The sequence below is a fragment of the Rhinatrema bivittatum genome, chromosome 1, assembly GCF_901001135.1.
Source record: "Rhinatrema bivittatum chromosome 1, aRhiBiv1.1, whole genome shotgun sequence".
NCBI lineage: Eukaryota > Metazoa > Chordata > Amphibia > Gymnophiona > Rhinatrematidae > Rhinatrema > Rhinatrema bivittatum.
The window spans coordinates 585,454,225-585,477,454 of record NC_042615.1 but is presented as its reverse complement, the minus strand read 5'-3'; the positions used below and the strand labels follow the sequence as shown (position 1 = coordinate 585,477,454).

Below are 23,230 nucleotides of genomic sequence, written 5' to 3'. Positions count from 1 at the left end.
GATATTCAGCAGCAAGGCTATGCTTCAAAACATCCCAGGTAAGTTAGCCAAAACATTCAGTTTTAAATATTGACTCCATAGTTTATAAAATTTCCTTTCACCATTTAGTTGTTATTATTACACATACCGTACCTGCCAAAGAGTATCAAATTTCTTCCCGCTGCGGATAGATAGCTTCCCTGTTTTGTCTTTCTCAATGAGATAATGCAGAACTTTTCCCTCACTGAGCAAGCATAGGGCATAGGATCCATTATTGTCCTTTTCTCTGATTCTTTAAAAAAAAAAAATAAGCACACAGGAAATGTATCAGTTTTATGTGTCCCAGTTACATCTTATTAAGATTAAAACTGTTTTATAATATTCTGTCATTAGCATGCAGTTGCCTCTTTTACAACCACCCAGGCCGATACAGAAAGGAACGCGGGAGAGCGTGCAAGCGCCCGCTCTCCCGGCGCGCACACAGGCCAGTGTCCTGTATGCGCGATACAGTAAATAAAAATATGCTAATTAGGGCCCGCGGTAAAAGGAGCGTCGGCTGTCAGCGGGTTTGACAGCTGATGCTCAATTTTGCCGGCGTCGGTTCTCGGACCCGCTGACAGCCACAGGTTCGGAAACCATACGCCGGCAAAATTGAGCTTTCGGTTTTCAACCCGCAAGCCACGGGCTGATTTTAAATTTTTTTATTTTAAATTATTTTTTACATTTGGGACCTCCGACTTAATATCGCCATAATATTAAGTCAGAGGGTGTACAGAAAAGCAGTTTTTACTGCTTTTCTGTGCACTTTCCTGGTGCCGAGAGAAATTAACGCCTACCTTTGGATAGGCACTAATTTCTGAAAGTAAAATGCGCGGCTTGGCTGCACATTTTACTTTCTGAATCGCGTGGGAATAACTAATAGGGCCATCAACATGCATTTGCATGTTGCGGGCGCTATTAGTTTCGGGGGGGTTGGACGCGCATTTTCCATGCGCTATTACCCCTTACTGAATAAGGGGTAAAGCTAGTGCGTGGAAAACGCGCGTCCAACCGCGGGTTAACAGTGCACTCCGCCGGAGCGCACTTTACTGTATCGGTCTGACATATTCCGCATAGAGACATATACCCCCCGCATAGAGACATATACCCCCACTTTCAAAAAGAAACTTAAAACCTGGCTCTTTCAGCAAGCCTACTCCATCTCACCCCCTATTACAAAAAACCCCCTATGAATGTTACACTGATATTTTGTTATGAACGCCTTATGTCTGATGATTTTGTACTGTGCACTTTCATGTATATAGTTATAGTTATAGTTCTATTCCATCGCATCTACCCATTGATGCTTGTTATATGTAAGGGCTCCTCCCAAAAGTTATTTATATTCTTCCTAGTTCACCAAGATTTCTGTTATATGTAAGGGCACTGCCCAAAAGTTGTTTGTTCACTGTGAACCGATGCGATGTGCGAACGGATATCGGTATAAAAGAGATGTTAAATAAATTAAAAAGAAATAAACAAACTTTACACTCTTGCTACATACAATTTTTCCAGGATTTCAAGTATAATTAATTGAAAAAAATAGGTCAGGAAAACCAATAACTTAAAATATTCAGGTGATGCCCATGACTTCATTACATCATCTAATGAGTGCTGAGCTTCAGGATAGGAATATGACTTCTGAATATATTGCAGTCTTTATCTGAAGATATGTATTGTGTTGTTTACCCTTGGGATACTACAGCAATATTAAAAAAAAAATTGTTGCTTTTGGAATTTTGAGGTAATACTTAAAAGAACTAAATATATCTATTAGTGAAGTGCTTACCTTTAGACTGCACCCTAATAGCTTCAGAAAGATGCTTCCATTCCACCAGCACAAACGATGACTTTCTACCCTATATTTCTCTAGAACACTAAAGGTTAATAATATTTTAAAAGCCATGCTTGTCTCCTTAAGAGGGTTGAGCCCCTGTGACATAGTATGGGCAAAGGCTATCGGCACCATTTTGAGTACTGGCATTGGATGGCCGGAGTGTAGGAGGTCGCTCCGGGACCCCTGTTGGAGGCTGACAAGGGCGGCTCGATTGTCATCATGAATAAAGAAGACTATGTCAAGGAAATTTATCGACAGATTGAAGATCCAACCATTTACCGTAAACTACCAAGTAATCCCACGAGTGAATTACAAAAAATCATCAAAAGACATACGGAACATGCCAAAGTAATGGGGTTTCTTACATTGAAAGAATACAACTTTTTAAACCCCCAACATCTGAAAGTTCCTACAATATATGTTCTTCCAAAAGTCCATAAAACATTGGACAATCCACCAGGACGTCCGATTATATCCTCTAATGATTCATTATTAGAACCGTTATCAAGATTCATTGACTGTTTTCTTAAGGATTTTGTACCCACAATTGAATCATATATCAAAGATACAAGTCATTTTCTCAAAATCTTGGAAGACGTTAAGGAGGAGATTGCTGACAAATGGTTAGTCACTCTCGACATCAAATCCCTCTACACTTCAATTCCACAAGATGAAGCTTTAAGAATCATTAAGACATATTTGGAGAAAAGGAATCGGCCACATAGGATACCTAGTGATTTTCTTATGACGCTTGCCACTATAGCATTAACCAAAAAATTTTTTATGTTCCAACAAAAATATTACGAACAAATTTCAGGAACCGCAATGGGAGCCACGATGGCTCCCTCTTTGGCTAATCTTTTCATGGCCGAATTTGAACAAGATTGGATACAACATTCACCATTTGGTACTAAAATTTATTTATATAAAAGATATATTGATGACATCTTTATCTTATGGAGTGGTAATGAAATAGAATTAAAATCTTTTTTTAAATGGCTGAATACATGTGATGATAAGATTCAATTTACTTTGACTTATCATTTTGAAAAGATATCTTTTCTAGATGTTCTAGTTGAAAAAACTGAAGACGGGTCTTTAATGACAAGCGTCTACAAGAAGACCACTGACAGAAACACGATGTTGCACTATCAAAGTGCACACCCCGTACCTCTAAAAAACAGTTTACCATTTTCTCAGTTTCTGAGGTACAGGCGGAATTGCTCAGACACAGCTATCTATAAAAATCAGGCGACACAATTAGGTAAAGAGTTGAAGATAAGGGGCTATCCAAAAAAAGTATTACTAACGGATTCAAGAGAGCACTTTTCTATGACAGAGAAGCTTTGTTAAATTCAATTCCTAAGGAAGAAGATGTCAACATGGTAACGTGTGTAAAAAAATATTCTCCAATGTCTAAGAAGATCATTCAAAATATACATAAACATTGGCATCTTATCCAATTAATACCTGGATTAGAAAACCTGGAATTTAGAGCGGCCTTTTCAAGAGGGAAAAACCTCAAAGAAATCTTATGTCCCTCCACATTAAAAGGGAAAAGTGCCAGTTCTATGACATTGGATGGTACAGTTTTGAAAGGTCATTATAGATGTGGACACTGCAAAATTTGCAGTCAAACTTTGGAACTGAAAGAATACAAGTGCGATCTGACCAGGTATATTTTCAAGATACATCACTTTACAACATGTCAGACTAATTACATCGTCTACATTATTCTGTGTCCTTGTAAAAAACTATACGTGGGACAAACACGTAGAAATTTAAGTACACGTATAAGTGAGCATAAAAGCTGTTTGAGAAATAAAAGAATTACAGCACCAATCGTGGAACACTGTTTATTGAAAAATCACGGTTCACATGAATTGCGCTGGTTCGCTATTGATCATATTACTGCAGATGTCAGAGGTGGAAATAGAGAAAGAATATTGTATACAAGAGAACAGGAGTGGATTTTTAAGTTGAGCTCAGAGGAGCCTATGGGACTGAACAGTAAAATAGAATGGAACAGTTTGATCAGATAAATTTTATAGAATGTTCATCATACATACAAATTTCAAACAGTTTAAAATCAATGTTGAAATATACTGAGAATTTGATCTTTGTAGCGATTATTTCCCTTTAAATTCTGACGTCAGACGCCGGAGTTGCAAGGCAAAAAATTGAGAACGTAGTCACGTTGACACGTCAGGTACGTCAGAAACGTGGAGTCTGATTGGTCACTATTCAAAACTTGGAAGTACTATAAAACAAGTAGAGCCATGTTAACCGGCAGTAAGAAGCCCGTAGGCGTTCATCACAGCTTGTTTTGTAAGTAAAATAACAAATGAAAAGACGGCTTAAAATTTGCATTGTTGAACTCATGATTTAATAATTTTTGATTCATAGAACTCGCCCTGAGGAAGCGTTACTGCGAAACGTTAACGTTGGCGGGGACTTTTAGCACAGACTCGCTCTAGGCATGAAAGAAAGTGGCCGCGAGTCTTAAAGATAAGTGCAACAGTCTATTTTTCAAGACAGATATTTAAAGAATCAGTCTCATCTATGTTGTGAAAAAATTCGTGCAACATTTCATTTTTCAAGACAGAGATTTAAACAATCAGTTTCGTCTATGTTGTGATAAAAAATCTATTAATATGGGCTTCAAACCAATAAATTAATTCTGGAACAAATTTTCGGAATAGTGCGTAAGTTAGCAGTTGAAAAACTTTTGCCGCTGCAACGATTAACGAGTTGGTCAGCGGTTTCAAAGTGTATTCCTGCAGAAGCAATGCAAATAACAAACGAACTTTAATTACCACTCCAACATTGTCATGTGGCAGTATTTATAATGCACTATATGAGGAATGAAGGTTTATTTTCTTCAAGAATCAGAAGACATGTTTTAATCATAAAAAATAAAAAAAGAGACAAATTTGAAGACCCATGATTGAGTTTACTGGTTTTCAAAAAACTTGGTTAATTAACCTGTTTTACCAGTGCTGAGGTCTATGTCTCTTCAAAATAAAAACAAGAAAAACTAGAAAAATATTTAAATAATAACGTTTCAAATAAAGTTGGTTATTAACAGTATTTCACCAGAATTGATTTGTGGTATGTTTACAGCTAGCTAATTTTGAGGGATTATAATTGATACTAGCTGGTCCCTTTTTTTTTTGCTATCCCTACTACTAGGCCTCCCCAAAAATGTTATCCAACCACTTCATATGCTCCAAAACTCGGCCGCCCACATCCTCGCTAATGCCCATAGGAATGACTACATCACGCCTGTACTCAAACAACTGCACTGGCTGCCAATCTCTTCCAGAATACTTTACAAGTCCCTAAATATCATCCATAAATCCCTTCTCACCAAAAACTTGTCCTGGTTTAATGAACATTTTCAACTTTGCACCCCGAGCAGACCCACCAGAAACCAGCATCTGGCAACCTTACACACTCCCTCACACAAAGCTACAAAGCTTAAATGCACTGCTGACTGTGCTCTCTCCTTAGCTGGTCCTACTCTTTGGAACAAAATGCCCCCCAATCTTCGCCAGGAACAATGCCCTAAGAAATGTAAGCAGAATCTTAAGACCTGGCTCTTCAAGCAAGCATTTACATGATCTTCTTTTCCTTAATCCCTTATAGACCTCTTCCCCCCTGTTCCCATTAGCCTTTCCCCCCCCCCCCCCAACCACACCCACTCCTGCTTCCTTCCCTCTAGCCTTTTGCCACCCTATACCTTCTCCACGCTGCTCCCCCCTCCCCATGTCTCACTTAACTTCACTATCTCTCTACCTGTAACTGTAATGTTTCTAGTTACTACCTCACTACCTGCAACTATAAATATGTTTCAGTGTTGCTCCCCGCATATGTACATTTATTAAGCTGTATTACTCCATTACGTTCGTTGACTCAATGTTCCATGTTTAATGTAAAGCCTGTGCTGCATTACTTTCTCTGTAAACCGATAAGATATTGAAAACGATTGTCGGTATATAAAAAATGTTAAATAAATAAATACATGAATCTTGTGTCTTGGCTCAGAAAACATCATGCTGGCTTGTACTTTGAAATGATTTTCTGATCTACCTGGATTGAATTTGATTGTTTGTAACTTATGATGCATCACGGCTTGAACAAAACAGTAAGGTGAAAAAAACCTAGTCAGTTTCATTTTCCAGTTATTCAGGGAAAAGAAGATGATTTTTTGGGGAGCACTAGGTAAGAGAAGATGGAGGAAAAGATAGAATTATGAATGTTTTGCTTAATTTCATTATCTTTTCCTTTGTTTTTCCTTCCCTATGTAACCTCAGATTGTTCGCACTTACCTTTTAGAATTTGGTTGAACTATTTAGGATACAATAAGTGTCATTGTGTTCTGTGAAAATTGCTGTAACTTAAATGTGGGCCAAATGCAATTTGGATTTGAGCCAGACTGGAGCCATTCTTGTACATAACATGGATTGCAGTTAAAATTATCCTGAAAGTCATTTTCCAATATTAAATTTTATTTTTTCCAGTGCCTCTATCTTGCAGCTGCCAGTGATGAACTGAAAGAACAGAAAACTGATTTTGTACAGATGTTAATCTCAATTAAAACCTACAATTAGAACCTTATCTTAGATTTTCCTCTTATTTTTTCCTTTTCTGTAAGTGAATAGTGGCACCATTAAGAGAACCTGGAAAGTTTTTCTTGTCCTAAGTAGCAACATGCGGACTCAACAAGCTGCCCTGAATAATGATCCTGAAAAAAGCAGAAGTTCTACCAAGGCAGCGCACACTCGGTTCCACAAGTCACATTAAGAGCTAAAATATGCAGTTTCCAAAACAGAAGGACTGATGTCTATTAGGGAGAAACACGAGTTTCCATAAGTTAAAACAGGAAATGCAGTACTGTTTCCTCAATAAAATGCTACTTACAGCTTACTTTTGAAGCTATTAGACTATTAATCAAGAAGTCCATTTTGTTTTATTTATTATCTATTTATTTATTGAATTAATTTAGGTGATGCTTGCATCCAAAGCTATAGGTAATGAACAACATAAAAGCATTCATAAAAAAAAAAAAAAGTACATATAACGCACATCACAGCAGAATTATTACAGTATTCCTAAAATGTCCTGTGAAGTAGCAGGAACATGACCTAATGCAGAACATAGCAAAAAAGGAGAGCAGAGGCACATCAACTGTGACAAAGTATTTCTGATCTCAGCAAAACTCTCAACAGATTTCATCTCCCGGGTGACTGTTTCCTGCAATGTAAATGAAGGCAAGAAAAGGAAGAAGGAAATCTTGTGGTGTGTATCACTTGCTAACTCTTGATCAATGTCAGTTTGCACTGATCTGTAACATAACCATAGCAACTCACTGGAAGGCTGCCTTCCACCATTAAACATATTGTTGTTTGTTTTTCTTGCCGAGCATGGCTGAAATTCCATAGAATCATTTGTTTATTAATAATCGATAAAAATAAACACACAGTCATTATATCAAAGTACATAAAAATCTAATGATTAATTTTCATTGCTCTTGTAATACAAAATTCTAGTGGCCATGTTAGACCTGGAGAAAACTGAAATCTTTGTATGTTATGAAACCTTTTATGTCATCAAGAAGAAAGATAAGGGTCTGTACCATACGGCATTGTGTGCAAGTTAAGGTCATTTTGCATATGCTACAAATAGCAAACCATGCAATAACGACTACACACGCACGCTAAATCAAAATTAGAAGATGTTAGCACGAGAATGCTAAAAATAGCATCAATGCATATGTAAACAGAGATGTCAGATGTAAATAAGGCGTTAGCATGTGCATGGAAATACCATGGTATGCTCTCCTTTATATGTTATGTACAGTGTGCTAAACTAATATCAAAATTATAATTCCTGCCTTGAATAAGACCTTAACTTCTTACTGTGCATGCTAAAGCATAAAAGTTTCTATTTCCATCTAAAAATCTCACATGCTAAATAGCCAAATGTGGTTAGCATGTAGGAGTTCATCACTCTAACACAGCACATCCCCCACCCATGCAGAAATAACAAGGTTCCATTGTGCACTAATTCTTCCTTAAAAAACAGATTGATGATGGTATGCTGGTGAGGGCCAAGCAATCCCATCTTCCCCCTAGTGCATAATAATAGGAAGGGGTTCAGTGACCCCAATATCCCCCCAAAAACAGAATGATGCTGGGGGCTCAGTTATCCAACAGTCCACTTCTTTCTCCCTTTACCCCTAAAGCAAAGATGATGGGTCCCTTGTCCCAATTACCCTCTTCCTCCCCCAGGCCAAGTTCTAGCTTCCTACTCCAGTGAAGGCTTCAATATTTCAGATCAGAAAAGGACTTTCTATGCACCTGCTTTGTTTATTTATTAGACTTAATTTTCACCCCTACATCCATGTCTTTGTGGCAGATTATAGTAACATATAATAAGAGATAATATAGCAATCATACAACTCACTAAGGCCTATATTTTCTAAAACACAGCGGCAGCGTGAAATGTCCCTTTTCGCGTGCACTAGCTTTAAAAGCTGACCCCCTAAAACCAATACAAATAAAAATACAGAAAATTAAAATAACACATTAAATCAACCAAAAGTATAAAATATCATTAAAATCAATCTACATTAACTCTCTACCCTAAACATTTCTTTCTCCTAAAAGCAATTTTTACAAGGTCCCTTCTTCCAATTTTGTGAAAAATTTGTACTCTGTAATTTTATGCATTGAACTTGGTGAACAATATCAAAGAAGTATAATACATGAAATATCTATTTTTCTGGCTTTCTGGGAGTTTAGTTCTGTATGAAAAACAGTGCATAAAATAATGTATATTTCTCTGAGCTCAAACATCTTCCTGGAATATACAATTTTAAATACCTTCTCAAATAATTCCCTCATTGCTTTACAATGTTATATCAATGGCATAATTTTCAATTGACTGATTCTGAACAGGGAGCCAGTGAAAAGCATTTATAGCTGGAGATATATGCCATAAATTTAATAAACAAATAAATAATAAGTGTGCTGCTGAACTTCTGAAGCTTATACAAATCTTTGTTTCTGGTAGTCCAACCAGCAAAGAATTATAATAGTCGAATCTACTTATGACCAAGGCATGAATTAGCATAGATCTTTTTTTTCTCCAACACAGGGGCTAGTTGTCATAGTTGAAAAAAACCAAAAAACACTGGTCCAGGCCTGAACAATCTCCAGAATGGATACTGCAACTCCCTCTTCATTGAGTGTTGCCTAAGAATACTCAATTACCAGCTGCAACTCATACAGAATGCAGCAACTCAAATGATGCTAAACGCCAGTAAAATTGTCCCTATCATCTCACTCCTAAAAACCCTATACTGGCAGCCAACAAACTATTGCACCATTTTCAAATATTTTCCACTACCAAAGATCTAGGCATCTTCCTAGATAATGAACTAAACTTCCAAATTCATAGCAATTCTACAATAAAAGACAGATTCTTCAAACTGCAAATTCTAAAAAGAATCAAACCTCTCCTATACACCCATGACTTCCGAACTATCCTCCAAGCAATTTTATTTTCCAAACTCGATTACTGTAATGCCCTCCTTCTTGGCCTACCAGCAGCTACCCTCAGACCATTGCAGTTGCTTCAAAACGCTGCAGCAAGATTACTCACTAACAGCAAAAGATCAGACCACATCTGACCTATCCTCAAAAACCTACCCTGGCTACCCATTCCTTTCTGAATACAATATAAAGTCCTCACCCTCATCCACAAAGCACTCTATAACGACAATTTCAACTGGCTAAATGCTTTCTTCTATTTTTACAATCCTCAAAGGAACCTCCGCTCCACCAACACCGGACTTATCCCAATCCCTTCACCCAAAGTAACACACCTCACTATAATAATAGAACGCGCCCTATCCGTAGCTGGTCCCTCACACTGAAACAACTTACCAACATATCTAAGATTGGATCCTACAAAACAATCCTTCAAAAAAATCTCAAAACATGGCTCTTCCGTAAGGCCTTCTCTACACCATGATAAGCCCCCCTCTCCCCCACTAAGAAGTACTTCTTGCTCCACCCAGTCCCCCCGTCTCCCTCCTCTTCCCCCCAGCCCCTCCCTCCTCACCTTCTACAAGACGCCCCCCTCTCATGCATCACATACGCCAAAAGCACACAGCCCCCTTCCATCTACAACCTCTTCCCCGTTGAATCTGCCAGCTATATTTATCCCTTGATCACTTCTTCTCATTATATATACCTCTAATCCAATCTACTGACATCTTTACTAATCTTCACCAAACCCTGATACGCTCCATACCACCCTTACCAGGCACTAAAAACAGTTACCTCCGCTTCATGGACATTCATTGAATTCATTGCCGAACCACTGTAAGCTACATTATTTATGTTTTTATTCTATAAAATACCCCTATAGATAGAACGCTTTGCTGTATCCCATCTTAGTTATATCACAACCATACTAGATAACATTACTTAAGCTGTTGTATTCCAAGACACATCACATCCTGTTGGTCTTAACATTGTTCCTGTTTGTTACCGTTGCTGCTAAAGCTACTGTTAGAATTAATCATGTGATATCATACTATATGTTGAAGACATATTGTTCTCGTTTCTGATTAATTTTTATTGTTTGCACTATCTCTGAATTTGAATTTAAAATGTTAAATAAGAAGCATTCTCGAAGTTATAATGTAAATAGGAAGGCCCCCCCCTTCCTAAAACCAAGTTACAATGTAAACCGATGTGATATTCCAGATCGAACACCGGTATATAAAAACAAACAAATAAATTAAATAAATAAATAAATAAATAAAATTGTCCCTATCATCTCACTCCTAAAAACCCTATACTGTTAGCCAACAAACTATTGCACCATTTTCAAAATCCTCGCCCTGACTTAAGGTCCTGCGAGGCTGGGCACCACCTAGCTCCAGCAACTGGCTCAATCTTTTCATAGCCTATGAACCATTGCGCTTGCTAATCCAAGACTGGCTAATGATACCAGCTCCTAAAGAATTCCAGCTCTCAATCACTAGAAAAAAAACCAAACCTTCTCAGGAAGGAAATGATTGAAAACCAGTCTAATTGTAATGGCCTTTGACTCCAGCCAGGCCCCCAACCTCATTCTCCCTAGCTCTCATTCTAAACCTTTTTACTGTAACCATACTAAACCCTGCTTTGTAGTCTGTATCTAAAAGGGTTTGTATTTGGTATTATCTTTATTTAGAAATATGTATATCCAATCCATTCTTTTTATAATACCTGACCATAGTCTATATGTACTGTAACATATAACAACTAAACTGTAATGCCTAAGATTGCTGAAACATGCTTTGAACTCCTCAACTGGAACCACATAATGAAAATAAACATTGAAGAGGAGGAGGAGGATGTTGATGATGAAGATCAGAAAACAAGAGTTGTTTCTAGGAAAAAAAGGAGTATGCAGAAAATAAATCGATTTGTCTTCTTCAGAACTAGTTTAAAAGGTCTAGAAACTTTACCTCTGGAAGGATTAAGGGATAAAAAGAGTTCCCCTTTGGTTAAATGAGAATAAGGAATTCCACAAGTGTTTCCTAGATTTCTGTCACTAAAAAACAGTAGACAGAGCAAATTATCACTAAGGAATGAAGCATATTCTTCAGGGATTCCCTGTGTGAAAACTTGAAAAAGCAAAAATCTAAAGAAAAAAACTGATTACTACAATACAACCTTGGGAGTTCAAGTTTGCTATCAGTGTGAATTTGCTTACAAGAAAGGCAGAGTATACACATTGATTGCCCAAGGAATTATACAGCAGCAAATCAACAATGCTGAAAGAAAATCTCAGTAACCTGTTGGCTATGTTATAGCTTTTAGTGAGAAGAGATGGAATGAGTACAGCACCAATAGTAGTAGTCACCATCACAAAATGAAAATTGAAAAAAGATGGTAACTGACTACTTGCTGAAACCTTGTGAAGATATACAGTATAGGGTAGATTTTCAAAACCTATGTGCGCGTGTCCATCTTCGCGCGCTACACGGAAGGCACACATGGACGCGCAATTTTAATACATGCACGCGCTGGTGCACGCATGCTATAAAATGCCGGGTTGGCGCACGCAAGGGGAGGGGATCCACTTTCGCACGGTGACGCATTGGGGCCTTCCCCAGTTCCCTCCCAGTCCACTCCAATTAAGGAGAGGACTGGGAGGGAACTTCCCAATCCCCTAACCTAGTCTCCCTTCTCCTTCCCCTATCCTGCCTTCCCTCTTATCCCTATCCTAACTAGCCCAAATTTTTAAATTTCACCTTTTGCTCCTGCCTTGGAGTAGGAGCAAGCTGCGTGCACCGGCTGCTGTGCCGGGCACCTCTAGCCATGCCCCGCCCTCCGACCACCCCACCTCGCCCCGCCGAACTACCCCTTTTTTTAGGCCCTGGGACTTACACACGTCCCGGGGTTTACGCGTATGGCTGGGCCGTTTGAAAATTGGCTCAGCATGCATAAGGCCCATCCAAGTGCGTAAACCCAGAGATTTACGCGCGCCAGGGTTTGAAAATCTACCCCTATATATTTTTTGGAATTGTACTATTTCATGACCAAATATGGATAGTTTCACTACTATTTGCATATAAACTGCAATACCATTCTTATTGAGCTTATTTAACAACAACAAAAACATTCTTGGGGGACAGTACTTGTCAGTGTCTTAATTGGAACTCTGAGATCCATTTTGTTCACTAGTGGGGCCTTGGAGCTGTAGCTGCTAACTATAGAAAAATCCCTAACAGAGCCATAGTAATTGGGAAGAAAGGGCAAACAAGTTATTATCCTTCCGAATGGTGGAAGAATGATTCAAATCATAGATCTACCTACAGCCAATTATTTGTAGTATAGGTTAAAGTTAATCAGTCATACATATATATCTCCTACAGTGATAGTATGAGGGAAGATGATAGAAACATGATGGCAGAGCAAGACCATTATGGACTATCTAATTTACCCATCCAAACCAGTGAAGTCTGTGAATGCAGAGCCTGCAGATATGCCCAATTCTTTTAACAAGCTATGAGACAGCAAATTATCTGGGTGCAAACTGGCATGACAAGATGATAATAATTAAAGATGTACGCAGCCAAACTTTTTGGCTTAATTTGCTAGATTTGTATTCAACCATTTTTTTTTTTGGCCAAATCTCATTTCAGGGTTTTTTCATATATTTTTTTTAATTTCAGAAAAAGTAAGCACTATTTAAAGATAGTGTGCACTATTTGCACATAGTGCATGCTATTTTCCAAAATGAATAAAGCCAAAAATTTTGGAGATTTTCAGAACCATAATGATTTGTTTTGTATTTTACAAAACAAACCAAAATGACTGATTTTGTTCAGGAAAGACATTTGTTTAAAATAAATGTGCATCCTTAATTATAATCATCAGATTCCAACAGTTGGGAATCTATAAAGAAGCAAATTATTTGGGTCCATACTGATAAGATGACTGCAGCTGGGTTCTAACTAGTAGACCATGAAGAAACTTCAATAGTAATTTGAATACTTTTAGCTGACTGAACCATTTCCAGTTATTTTATTTCTATTTCTTCGATGACTAGCCTGAATGTGAATACAACAAACCAAATTATAATTAAGAACAAACATTTTTAAATTGACAGGCATATACAAGCATAAATACCAGCACACGCACCATTTACACAAACAATGACTAAAATTATGTATCTGCATATATATATACTAGCCGTTAAGCCCGTAACAACGGGCTACATAAATTTTTTTTTCCATCCATTTCCTCCCCCTCCCCTCCCTCTCATTCTCCCACCCTCTATTCTCCCTCTCACCTCCCTCCCCCTCCCTCTCTCCTCCCCCCTCCCCTCAGTCACTCCCTCCTCCCTCCTCCCTCCCCCCTCCTCTCTCTCCCTCCTCTCAAACACTCTCTCCTCCCTCCCCTCAGTCACTGCCCCCTCCGTCACTCCCCCCCTCCCTCCCTTCAGTAATTCCCCCTCTCTCAGCTCATTCACAACCCCTTCGGATGGCACAAACGGAAGATCTCCGAGGGAGGTCCCTCCCTCCCTCGCGCGCGCCACAGCTACTGCTCCTTGCTACCGCTCCTCACCACCGCTGCCACCACTCCTCGCCGCCCCTGCTGCCATGTTTTCAAAGAGCTGACGCTCTGCTCTGACCGACGTGTTCGCCCGCACATGCACAGTAGAGCTGCTCTCTACTGCGCATTTGCAGCACGTCGGTCAAGTCTCATTTATCTAATAGATATATATATATATATATATATATATATACATATACATATACACACACACACACACACACTCTATCCCTCCAGGATTCTGCTGGCTAAATGTCGGGTTATAAAGCCACGCCTTCAGGGGTTTTTTTGGGGTTTGTTTTTTTAACTAAAAGATGCATGGTGTGTTTCTCACCACATTTACCACAGAACAAAAGTGAGCAGAGGCAAGGGAATGCATTCTGTCATGTCACGGTCAACCTGGCCTCCCTTGGAGGAGGAATAATCAAAAGAGCCTGCTGAGGTGATCTAAGGCTGCTTCTCAGAGTATAGTATGGCAGAAGGCTCACCAAGTATGGTGGAGTTGATGTATACAGGCATCTGAATATAAGTGAGATGATCCTAAATTATAATTTGAATTCCATTGGCAGCCAATGTACCCCCTTCACAACATAGCTGATATGGTTATTGCTTTTAGTCCTAGTCAGAATCGTAGACATTGTGTTCTGAAGAAGCTGCAAACATTTCAGCCACTGGTCTGACCCAGCGTGGCAATTGCTTATGTTCTTATGTTCTAACATTTTCCTTTGGGTTCTGGGCCAAAGGTGGATGGCAGTTGGTGGAAAGAGAGGGCAGGCTGTGTGAGGGGAAACATTTTCTCTTAGGTAGGTTCAGTGGTGGGTAACAAGAAAGAAACCGTGGACATCTCCAGTGGCCCATGGACACTTATCCTTCCCTTCCCCTCATGGCTGGTGATCAGCTGGTTCCAGAAAGACTGTAGTCATTTGAGGCACTTGTGACCCCAGCTAAAGATTTGGCGACTCCATTTGGGGTCCCGACCCACATTTTGGGAAGCCCTAACACAGTGCTTAAGGCACATTCATTCCAGCTACTTTTCCACTGCTCCCGGACAATTATTAAAATTCCTAATTCCTTAGTTTTATTGATATAGGAGACAATTTGTATGTTATCTGCAAATAAAACTAAATCTATATAAAATTTAATATATAATACTTATGAGTAGTTTCAAATGACCATGATATTGGCCCCAGCAGACGTCATTAAAATGTTTCGATGACTGTTGTCCGATATGGTCTGGTCATTTCAACTGCGGATGGCTCAAACTGATGAACTTTTTTTTTAAGCGGGATCAGTGCTGACCCCTCTCTGAACACGGGGTCACCAGCTGAGGCGGCCCCAAATCCACCAAAATGTTAATAAATAAAAAAGAACTGAATGGTAATGCCCTGGCCCCCCCTTCTCCCCTCCCCAAAACGATCCAGTGTAGGGAGTCTGGTGCACTTTCGCACCCAGGCCAGTCAGCACCATTTTCCAAAATGGCGCTGACCTGACCTTGCCTGAGCCATGTGAGAGGAAGCACTCTGCCTCTATGCTGGATCCTTTGAAAGATATGGGGGAATACAGGAGAGGGTCAGGAGTGGAGGAGAGTGGGATGGGAAGGTGGGGCCTAGGACCCTTTTTTTTTTTTTTTTTACTTTCAGGGGGGATCTCTGTCACTTGGAGGGGGTGAGGGGAGGGTATAGCTGCAGGGGGGTGGGGCCTCATTTTTTGTTTTAGCTTTGAGGAGGGTGAAGGGGGCCCAGGGTCATCACCATTCTTTTTTTTTCTTATTAACATTTTGAGGGATTTGAACCGCCAGTTGACCCCTGCTCTACTTTCCTGTTTGCACTCAGTTGTTTTTTTTCTGTCACTTTAAATGTGAGGCGGAAGCCTCGGGACCCACATTAGGATCCCAAGCCTCCCACCTCACATCTAATGCATTTCATATGCGTGTTGTTATTTTATCACTGCTGACCACTTTCTCGATCAGCCATAATAAAATGTTTACATCAAATTGACTAATATTGACCTTTTTCATGAATTTGCATTATTCATGCATGCAAATCACATGCAAATAAGATCATAGTAATAGTGGAGGGAATCTGGGTGGGGAAATGCAAAATATCATGCATATTGCACGATAGAGCACTAACGCAGCTTGATGCATCACCCTGGAAATTTGTACTTGAGGTAACAGAGGGTAAATTGACTTACCCAAGATAACAAGGAACAGCAGTGGACCCTGGTTTCTAGCCTGCTTTTCTAACTACTAGACTACTCCTTCCTCCACTCAGCTAGGCTGATGAATATACCCAAATAAGTCACTAGTTAGCTGGTTAATTCTTATCCAGCTAACTTTAGATCTGATATTGAGCAGGTCTTATTTATCCGGTTAACATTGATTTAATTACTCCTTGTTTTATGTTCAATTACCTATATTTTAACCATTGTTAAATGTATAACGCTCCGTTCCTGTTCTCTGTACACCGACGTGATATCTCCGATGAGCGGCGGTATATAAAAAACTATAAATAAATAAATAAAAATATAATAAGAACCTAAGTATTGGCATACTGGGTCAGAATGAAAGTCCATCAAGCCCACTATTCTGTTTCCAATAGTGGCCAATAGAGATGTGAATCGTGTCCTCGATCGTCTTAACGATCGATTTCGGCTGGGAGGGGGAGGGAATCGTATTGTTGCCGTTTGGGTGTTTAAAGTATCGTGAAAATCGTGAAAATTGTGAGCCGGCACACTAAAACCTCCTAAAACCCACCCCCGACCCTTTAAATTAAATCCCCCACCCTCCCGAACCCCCCCCCCCCCCCAAATGCCTTAAATTACCTGGGGGTCCAGCGGCGGTCCGGAACGGCAGCAGTCCGGAACGGCCTCCTGCAATTGAATCGTGTTGTCTTCAGCCGGCGCCATTTTTCAAAATGGCGGCGCAAAATGGCGGCGGCCATAGACCAACACGATTCGACTGCAGGAGGTCATTCCGGACCCCCGCTGGACTTTTGGCAAGTCTTGTGGGGGTCAGGAGGCCCTCCCAAGCTGGCCAAAAGTCCCTGGGGGTCCAGCGGGGGTACGGAAAACGATCTCCTGCCGCGAATCGTTTTCCGTACGGAAAATGGCACCGGCAGGAGATCGACTGCAGGAGGTTGTTCAGCGGGGGTTCCGGAACCCTCGCTGAACGACCTCCTGCAGTCGATCTCCTGCCGGCGCCATTTTCCGTACGAAAACGATTCGCGGCGGGAAATCGCTCCCTGACCCCCGCTGGACCTCCAGGAACTTTGGCCAGCTTGTGGGGGCCTCCTGACCCCCACGAGACTTGCCAAAAGTCCAGCGGGGGTCCGGAAGGACCTCCTGCCGTCCAATCGTGTTCGTCTATGGCCGCCGCCATTTTTCGGCGCCATTTTGGAAAATGGCGCCGGCTGAAGACAACAAGATTCAGGAGCAGGAGCCCGTTCCGGACCGCTGCCGTTCCGGACCGCCGCTGGACCCGCAGGTTATTTAACTCATTTGGGGGGGGGTTCGGGAGGGTGGGGGATTTAATTTAAAGGGTCGGGGGTGGGTTTTAGGGGGTTTTAATGTGCCGGTTTTGCGATTTTTAGATTTTTCACGATTTTTCACGATATTTTACCCCCCCAAACGGCAACAATACGATTCCCTCCCCCTCCCAGCCGAAATCGATCGTTAAGACGATCGAGGACACGATTCACATCCCTACTGCTCTCTCTCTTTTTCATATCGCAGGCACTATTTCTGTTATATTTATAGCATTTTGATGAATCTAGGTCTTATCCACCTAACTTTGGAGGGATATTCTGTGGTACAGCTGCACTATTGAATGTAGCTATCTATCAAAAAGAAAGCTGAATAAGTTTATCCGGCTATCTTTAGGACTACTCTATGGCACAACCACAATTAGCCAGATAAGTTATTTGGCTAATTCTGAATATCTGAGTTAGCTGGAAAACTTAGCTCTGCCCAGGAACATCCCCAGAATATCCTTACATAATCCTGCCAGATAAGTGGGGAAATTTTTGAAAAGTTGGCATATTGACTTGTAAATATTTTGGCCACACATTATCCTTTTTCTCCTCTCTTTCTGTCAGTCATCTGTAAAGAGATAAGGGAAAGGAAGGAATATGTGGGTATGGGGGAGAGGTAGACGATAATGGGGAGAAGAAGGTAAGCTGACCAGCCTAGACTACTGATGCCTATGTTAAAGCATGCAAGGGTACAAGATATATTTTTTGCTATAAATAGCATTGCAATTGCTTGGGATTCCCCATAATGAATGACATAATCCTTGCTCAGTATACCAAAAAACTTCCATATAAAGAAAAATAGGCATTATTATTATTACCATGTGGTTCCAATGGGAAGAGAAAAACTTACAGAAATTTTCCATTATTCTTTGAGCCGAGCAGTATGAAATGCTCAGACTCCTCCCGTGATATTCTTCCATGGAACCATGTCATCTTTTCATGGGCAGTGGTTGCAATCAACTTTTCTAGTTGTGGCTTTTGACTAATTATAGCTTGTTCAAGAGCTTCACCCTATGCATAAGGATAAAAAAATATCAGTCATAATATGCCTGCCTCACGTAAGCAAATATATATTTATCCAAAACCCCTAACTCAGATACTTTTCCTGCCCTTATCGCCGAGACTTTGCAAGTGTACTGTCTTTTCTATTATCCTTTTAATCTTTCAAAGAGTATCCTTTCCTAAGGTAATACCTATGCAAATACATTTTGAACCTCACATGTGATTAATATCTCTATGTACATTGTTCTTAAGCACAATTCAAAACTTGTTATTTTGGTATTTTTATATTGCACCCTAAATAAGGACACAACAACATTTGCATACAGGTACAATAAGTCACTGCTGTGCTCCAGAGAGCTTGTATTCTAAGCAGACGTTGTGTCCCACTTTTGAGGATTTCATACACAGGCTGCATGGAAATGTATTCTCCGTACTTACATGCTCAGCTACAGAAAAAATATTCTGTACTACTGGACTTTATTAAAAGTTCTTATTAACTGCCTTTCTGGCCTCAAATCAATATACAAAAAATAAACAACAACCTGTTACGCAAGTCTGTCGCAGATGGCTGCGACCACTAATGCTCACCTCTTTTACTGCTGCATCATCATTCCTTGGACAAATGGCAGCCTCCGCCAACCACCGCCGACCAGCCTGGCGTTCCCGGGACGGCGTGTGCGCTGCCGACCGCCATCTTGGTCCAGAAATCATGGACCATGGGCCACTCTTGTACACATCATGGCAGGAACCTCGGGGGCATCCCTCCTGGATGTCGTCGCCCACCTTTGGTACTTAAGCTAGTTGGCCCTTCACTGCTACGAGTTAGCAAGGAGTTCCCTCTTACTGAATATTCTGGTCCCAGTTTCTATGTTGGCGTGAGACACTCTGGGTACCCGCTCCTCGGGGGCCCTGTTTTATCTCTGGTTATCTGCTCCTTGGAGGACCTTCTGCCTTGAACTGCTATAGGTTCCACTCACCGGAACCTCTCCTGGAACTACCTCCTGTGAGTACCTATTGCTATGAACTTCTGCTGTCTAAACCTCGTTCTGGGATTCGCTGCGGTGTATGGGCCACTACCGCTTCTTCCCTGAGGAATTACTCCGGTATACCCTGCCTTCAGGTTATTGCTACACCTCGGATAGCTTTCTCATTTCCATCTCTGAGACTCATCCCAGGCGTACCCCACTCCGTGGGCCACTACCGGATCTGCACGTCCGAGTGTTCTCCACTACTGCAAGACTTCCTGGCGTACCCCGCTCCACAGGCCACTACCAGATCATCTTCTGAGACATCATCGTTGGGTATACCCCCTGTTCTGAACCTTACTTTCTGCTATCAATACTCTATTCCACAGCTGTGTCTGACGTTACTGAGAACACGCCTACTGGCGGTGAAGCTCACAGGGCTCCTTCTTGTGCGCGGAGACACCTCTCACCTCGGCCCAGGGGTTCATACTAGTGCCATTCCTGGCCTGGCCCAACGGATCTCAGAGCAACAAAAGGTATTGCAGACTTTGGCTAATGACATCAATCAGCTAAGCTCTCAGCTGGACTCCGCCTTGATGCCTGTCAAACCCACCTCTGCTTTACAGACGCTGCCTGTATGGCTTTCTGTGCCCTTGCCTGCACCTTCTCGTTTTAGGGGCTTTCTGAATCAATGCTGTATGCATTTTTCACTGCAACCTACCTATTTCCCAGACGTAATGTCCAAAACTATGTACATCTTGTCCCTTTTGGATGGGAAAGCCCTGGCCTGGGCCTCACCTCTTTGGGAAAGAATGGATCCAATCTTCAATGATTTTACAGGTTTCCTTGCCCTAATTTGTTCTGTATTTGACGACCCCACTCGCAAGACTGTTGCTGAATCTGCACTCCTGCATCTACAACAAGGTATCAGACCTTTAACTGAGTACGTGATAGAGTTTAAAACCCTGTCCTCGGAACTACATTGGGATCAGGGATGTAGGGGTGTGCATTCGTTTTCGCCGTATTGGTGATCCGCAACGTATATTGCACTATTCGTAATATTCATGGGGAAGCGAAACGTATCGCGATTCCCCACGAATACACGAATCTTCACCGAATTATACGGCCACCTAAATAAAAATTTAAACAAACCCCCCACCCTCCTGAACCCCCCCAAAACTTACCAAAACTCCCTGGTGGTCCAGCGGGGGGTCCGGGAGCCATCCCCTGCACTCACACCCTCGGTGCCGGTTTCATCATGGCACCGATAGCCTTTGTCACAGGGGCTACCGGTGCCATTGGTCAGCCCCTGTCACATGGCCATCGGCGCCATCTTGTGCTCCTACCATGTGACAGGGGCTGATCAATGGCACCGGTAGCCCCTGTGACATAATATGGTCAAAGGCTATTGGCGCCATTTTGAGTACTGGCATCAGACAGCCGGAGTGCAGGAGGTTACTCCAGGACCCCCGTTGGACCCCCAGGGACTTTTGGCCAGCTTGGGGGGGCCTCCTGACCCCCACAAGACTTGCCAAAAGTCAAGCGGGGTCCTGGAGCGACCTCCTGCACGCTGGCCGTCCGATGCCAGTACTCAAAATAGCACCAATCGCCTTTGCCCTCACTATGTCACAGGTACCAACAGTTTATTTATTTATTTATTTATTTATTTATTTATTTTAAATCTTTTCTATACCATCATTAAGGTGGGTACCGTCACAACGGTTTACAGTAAGGCACAAAAAGTAATTTTATTAAAATCTAACAGTTGGAGGCGAGGTGAGCAGTTGGAGGCGAGGTGAGCTGTGTCAACGCTTTGGATTGAGTTTGTTTCCCCTGGAATTATTTTACCTGACGGTGGACACTTGCCTCAAAATTTGGAAACTCTGGCTTCTTGATTGCCGCGGGGGTGAGGACGCAAGTCCGCCCTGAAGCTTGGACCGACTGACCAATTACCAGCTGCCACGTGAATAGGAGGGGCTGGAAAGTTTCGCTTAAAATTGATTTCCTACGGCGCGCAGCTGCCGAGGCGCGCCGCCGAAGCCGCGCGCCAAAGGGGCACGCGGCTCTGACCGGCTCCGACCGGAACCGCCTGGAACTGCCTAACACGTTTGGTCAAAGGCGGTAAAAAATTAAAAAAAAAAAAAGGATTTCGTATAGAACCTTTATATGTCTCGGTAAGTCAAGACATCATAATTATTATTTCTTATAACACAAACTCCTCGACCTCCACAGAGAAGTGTATTATATATGTAAGTTCCATATTTGTGTTTCCTGACCAAGGCTCTGAGCTGATTCATATTAAGATTAATATATGCCTCATACTAAGAGGAAAGCCAGGATAAGGCCAGCCTCTAGTACCCCAACAGCTCAGTCAGGCCAAAGGACTGTCACAGAGTGGATGATTTCTCCATGTAGTACCCCTGTTGAGGGGGCCGCTAAAGAGATCGAGTTAGGGCAAATTCAGTCTCTTTTGGCCGAAGATATCTCTTTAAGTCCAGGGGTGCCAGATATTCCAGCTATACCTGGCAATGAAAGGGGGACACCCCTTAGTTTGCCAGATATTTCTCAAGGAGATCCAGAGAGTGTAGATGAACCTGGTGAAACTATTCTGGTAAAGGAAGGAATATTGAAAAACAAGATCCCTGTGCCAAAAATGGATCAAAATATAGAACAAGATATTCTTCCTTCTAAAGCACAGAAGTATCATCTGGGTGATGAAAACCAACAAACGTTGATTCAGGAAGTGATATCTAAACCAGCAAATGTAACCTTAGAGACTCTATGGACTTATTTGACTAAATTGGATTCTTCTATAAAGAATTTAACAAAGGTGGTAAATGAAACAAATTTGGTTGTTAAAAGTAATGCTGATGTATTGATTGTACAGCAAAAGCAAGTAAACGATATAGAACAACGTTTAACAAAAGTGGAGAAGGTACAAGTCCATCAAATTAAAAATGAAGGGGAATTACAAAGGAAAATTGAAAACATAGAGAATTATTCTCGTATGTTAAATTTGAGGATTATAAATTTTCCTATTACAAGTAAAATGGGCCCAATAGACCTATTTAGATCATATACAAACCAGATATTAAAGATTCCTGAACAGTGTACTCCCACAATAGTTAAAGCTTTCTACATCAATGCTCCTACTTCTGTTAAAATGAATAACCGAATAAAATCTGGATTGCAAAATAAAGACCTAGGAGATCCAAATAAAGAAACTTCAGTAGACCTATCGGATTTCCTTGAAAAATCCCAGGAAGAGATAGTTATTGAGAAAAGAGGAAATTTGCTGGTTACGTTAGCATTTATTTCGGACAAAGATAACATCTTGAAATACTTTTTTCGAAATAGATCTAAAACCTTTTACGGTTACAAGATCTGGATTTATCCAGATCTTGTAAAAACCACTCAGCTTAGGAGGAAGAAATTTCTCGATTTAAGACATTATGTAATTGAACAAGGTGGTCAATTTTTATTGCGTTACCCTTGTAAATGCGTAATAAAGCTTAAAGATCAGACATACCATTATATGGATCCAGAACATCTAAAAACACTCCTGGGAATTAATTAAATGGCGGTGGAAAAATAATTTGGAGAAATAACTTACAATTTCATGGTGATATATTTTCAATAGAATTGCTCAAGAGGGATATACTTCTCTAATTTTCTTATAAATGATACAGAAAAGTTTTGAGTTGTTACTTGTATAATGTTTCTATGTTCGTGATGAGTATTTTCTTTTTCTTT

The 23,230-nt window shown here is 40.9% G+C and overlaps 1 protein-coding gene across 4 annotated transcripts in view; it reads right to left on the bottom strand.

Annotated features, from left to right (window-relative positions):
• The window catches only part of SYK (spleen associated tyrosine kinase), a 195,530-nt gene that overhangs the window by 84,619 nt on the left and 87,681 nt on the right, over positions 1-23,230 (bottom strand). For all 4 annotated transcript variants that reach the window (XM_029618695.1, XM_029618722.1, XM_029618714.1 and 1 more), the window contains exons 3-4: positions 18,361-18,521; positions 133-271 (exon numbers count right to left, since the gene is read on the bottom strand). In XM_029618695.1, coding sequence (XP_029474555.1) covers positions 133-271; positions 18,361-18,521 — 300 coding nt within the window. The remainder of the gene's footprint in view (positions 1-132; positions 272-18,360; positions 18,522-23,230) is intronic.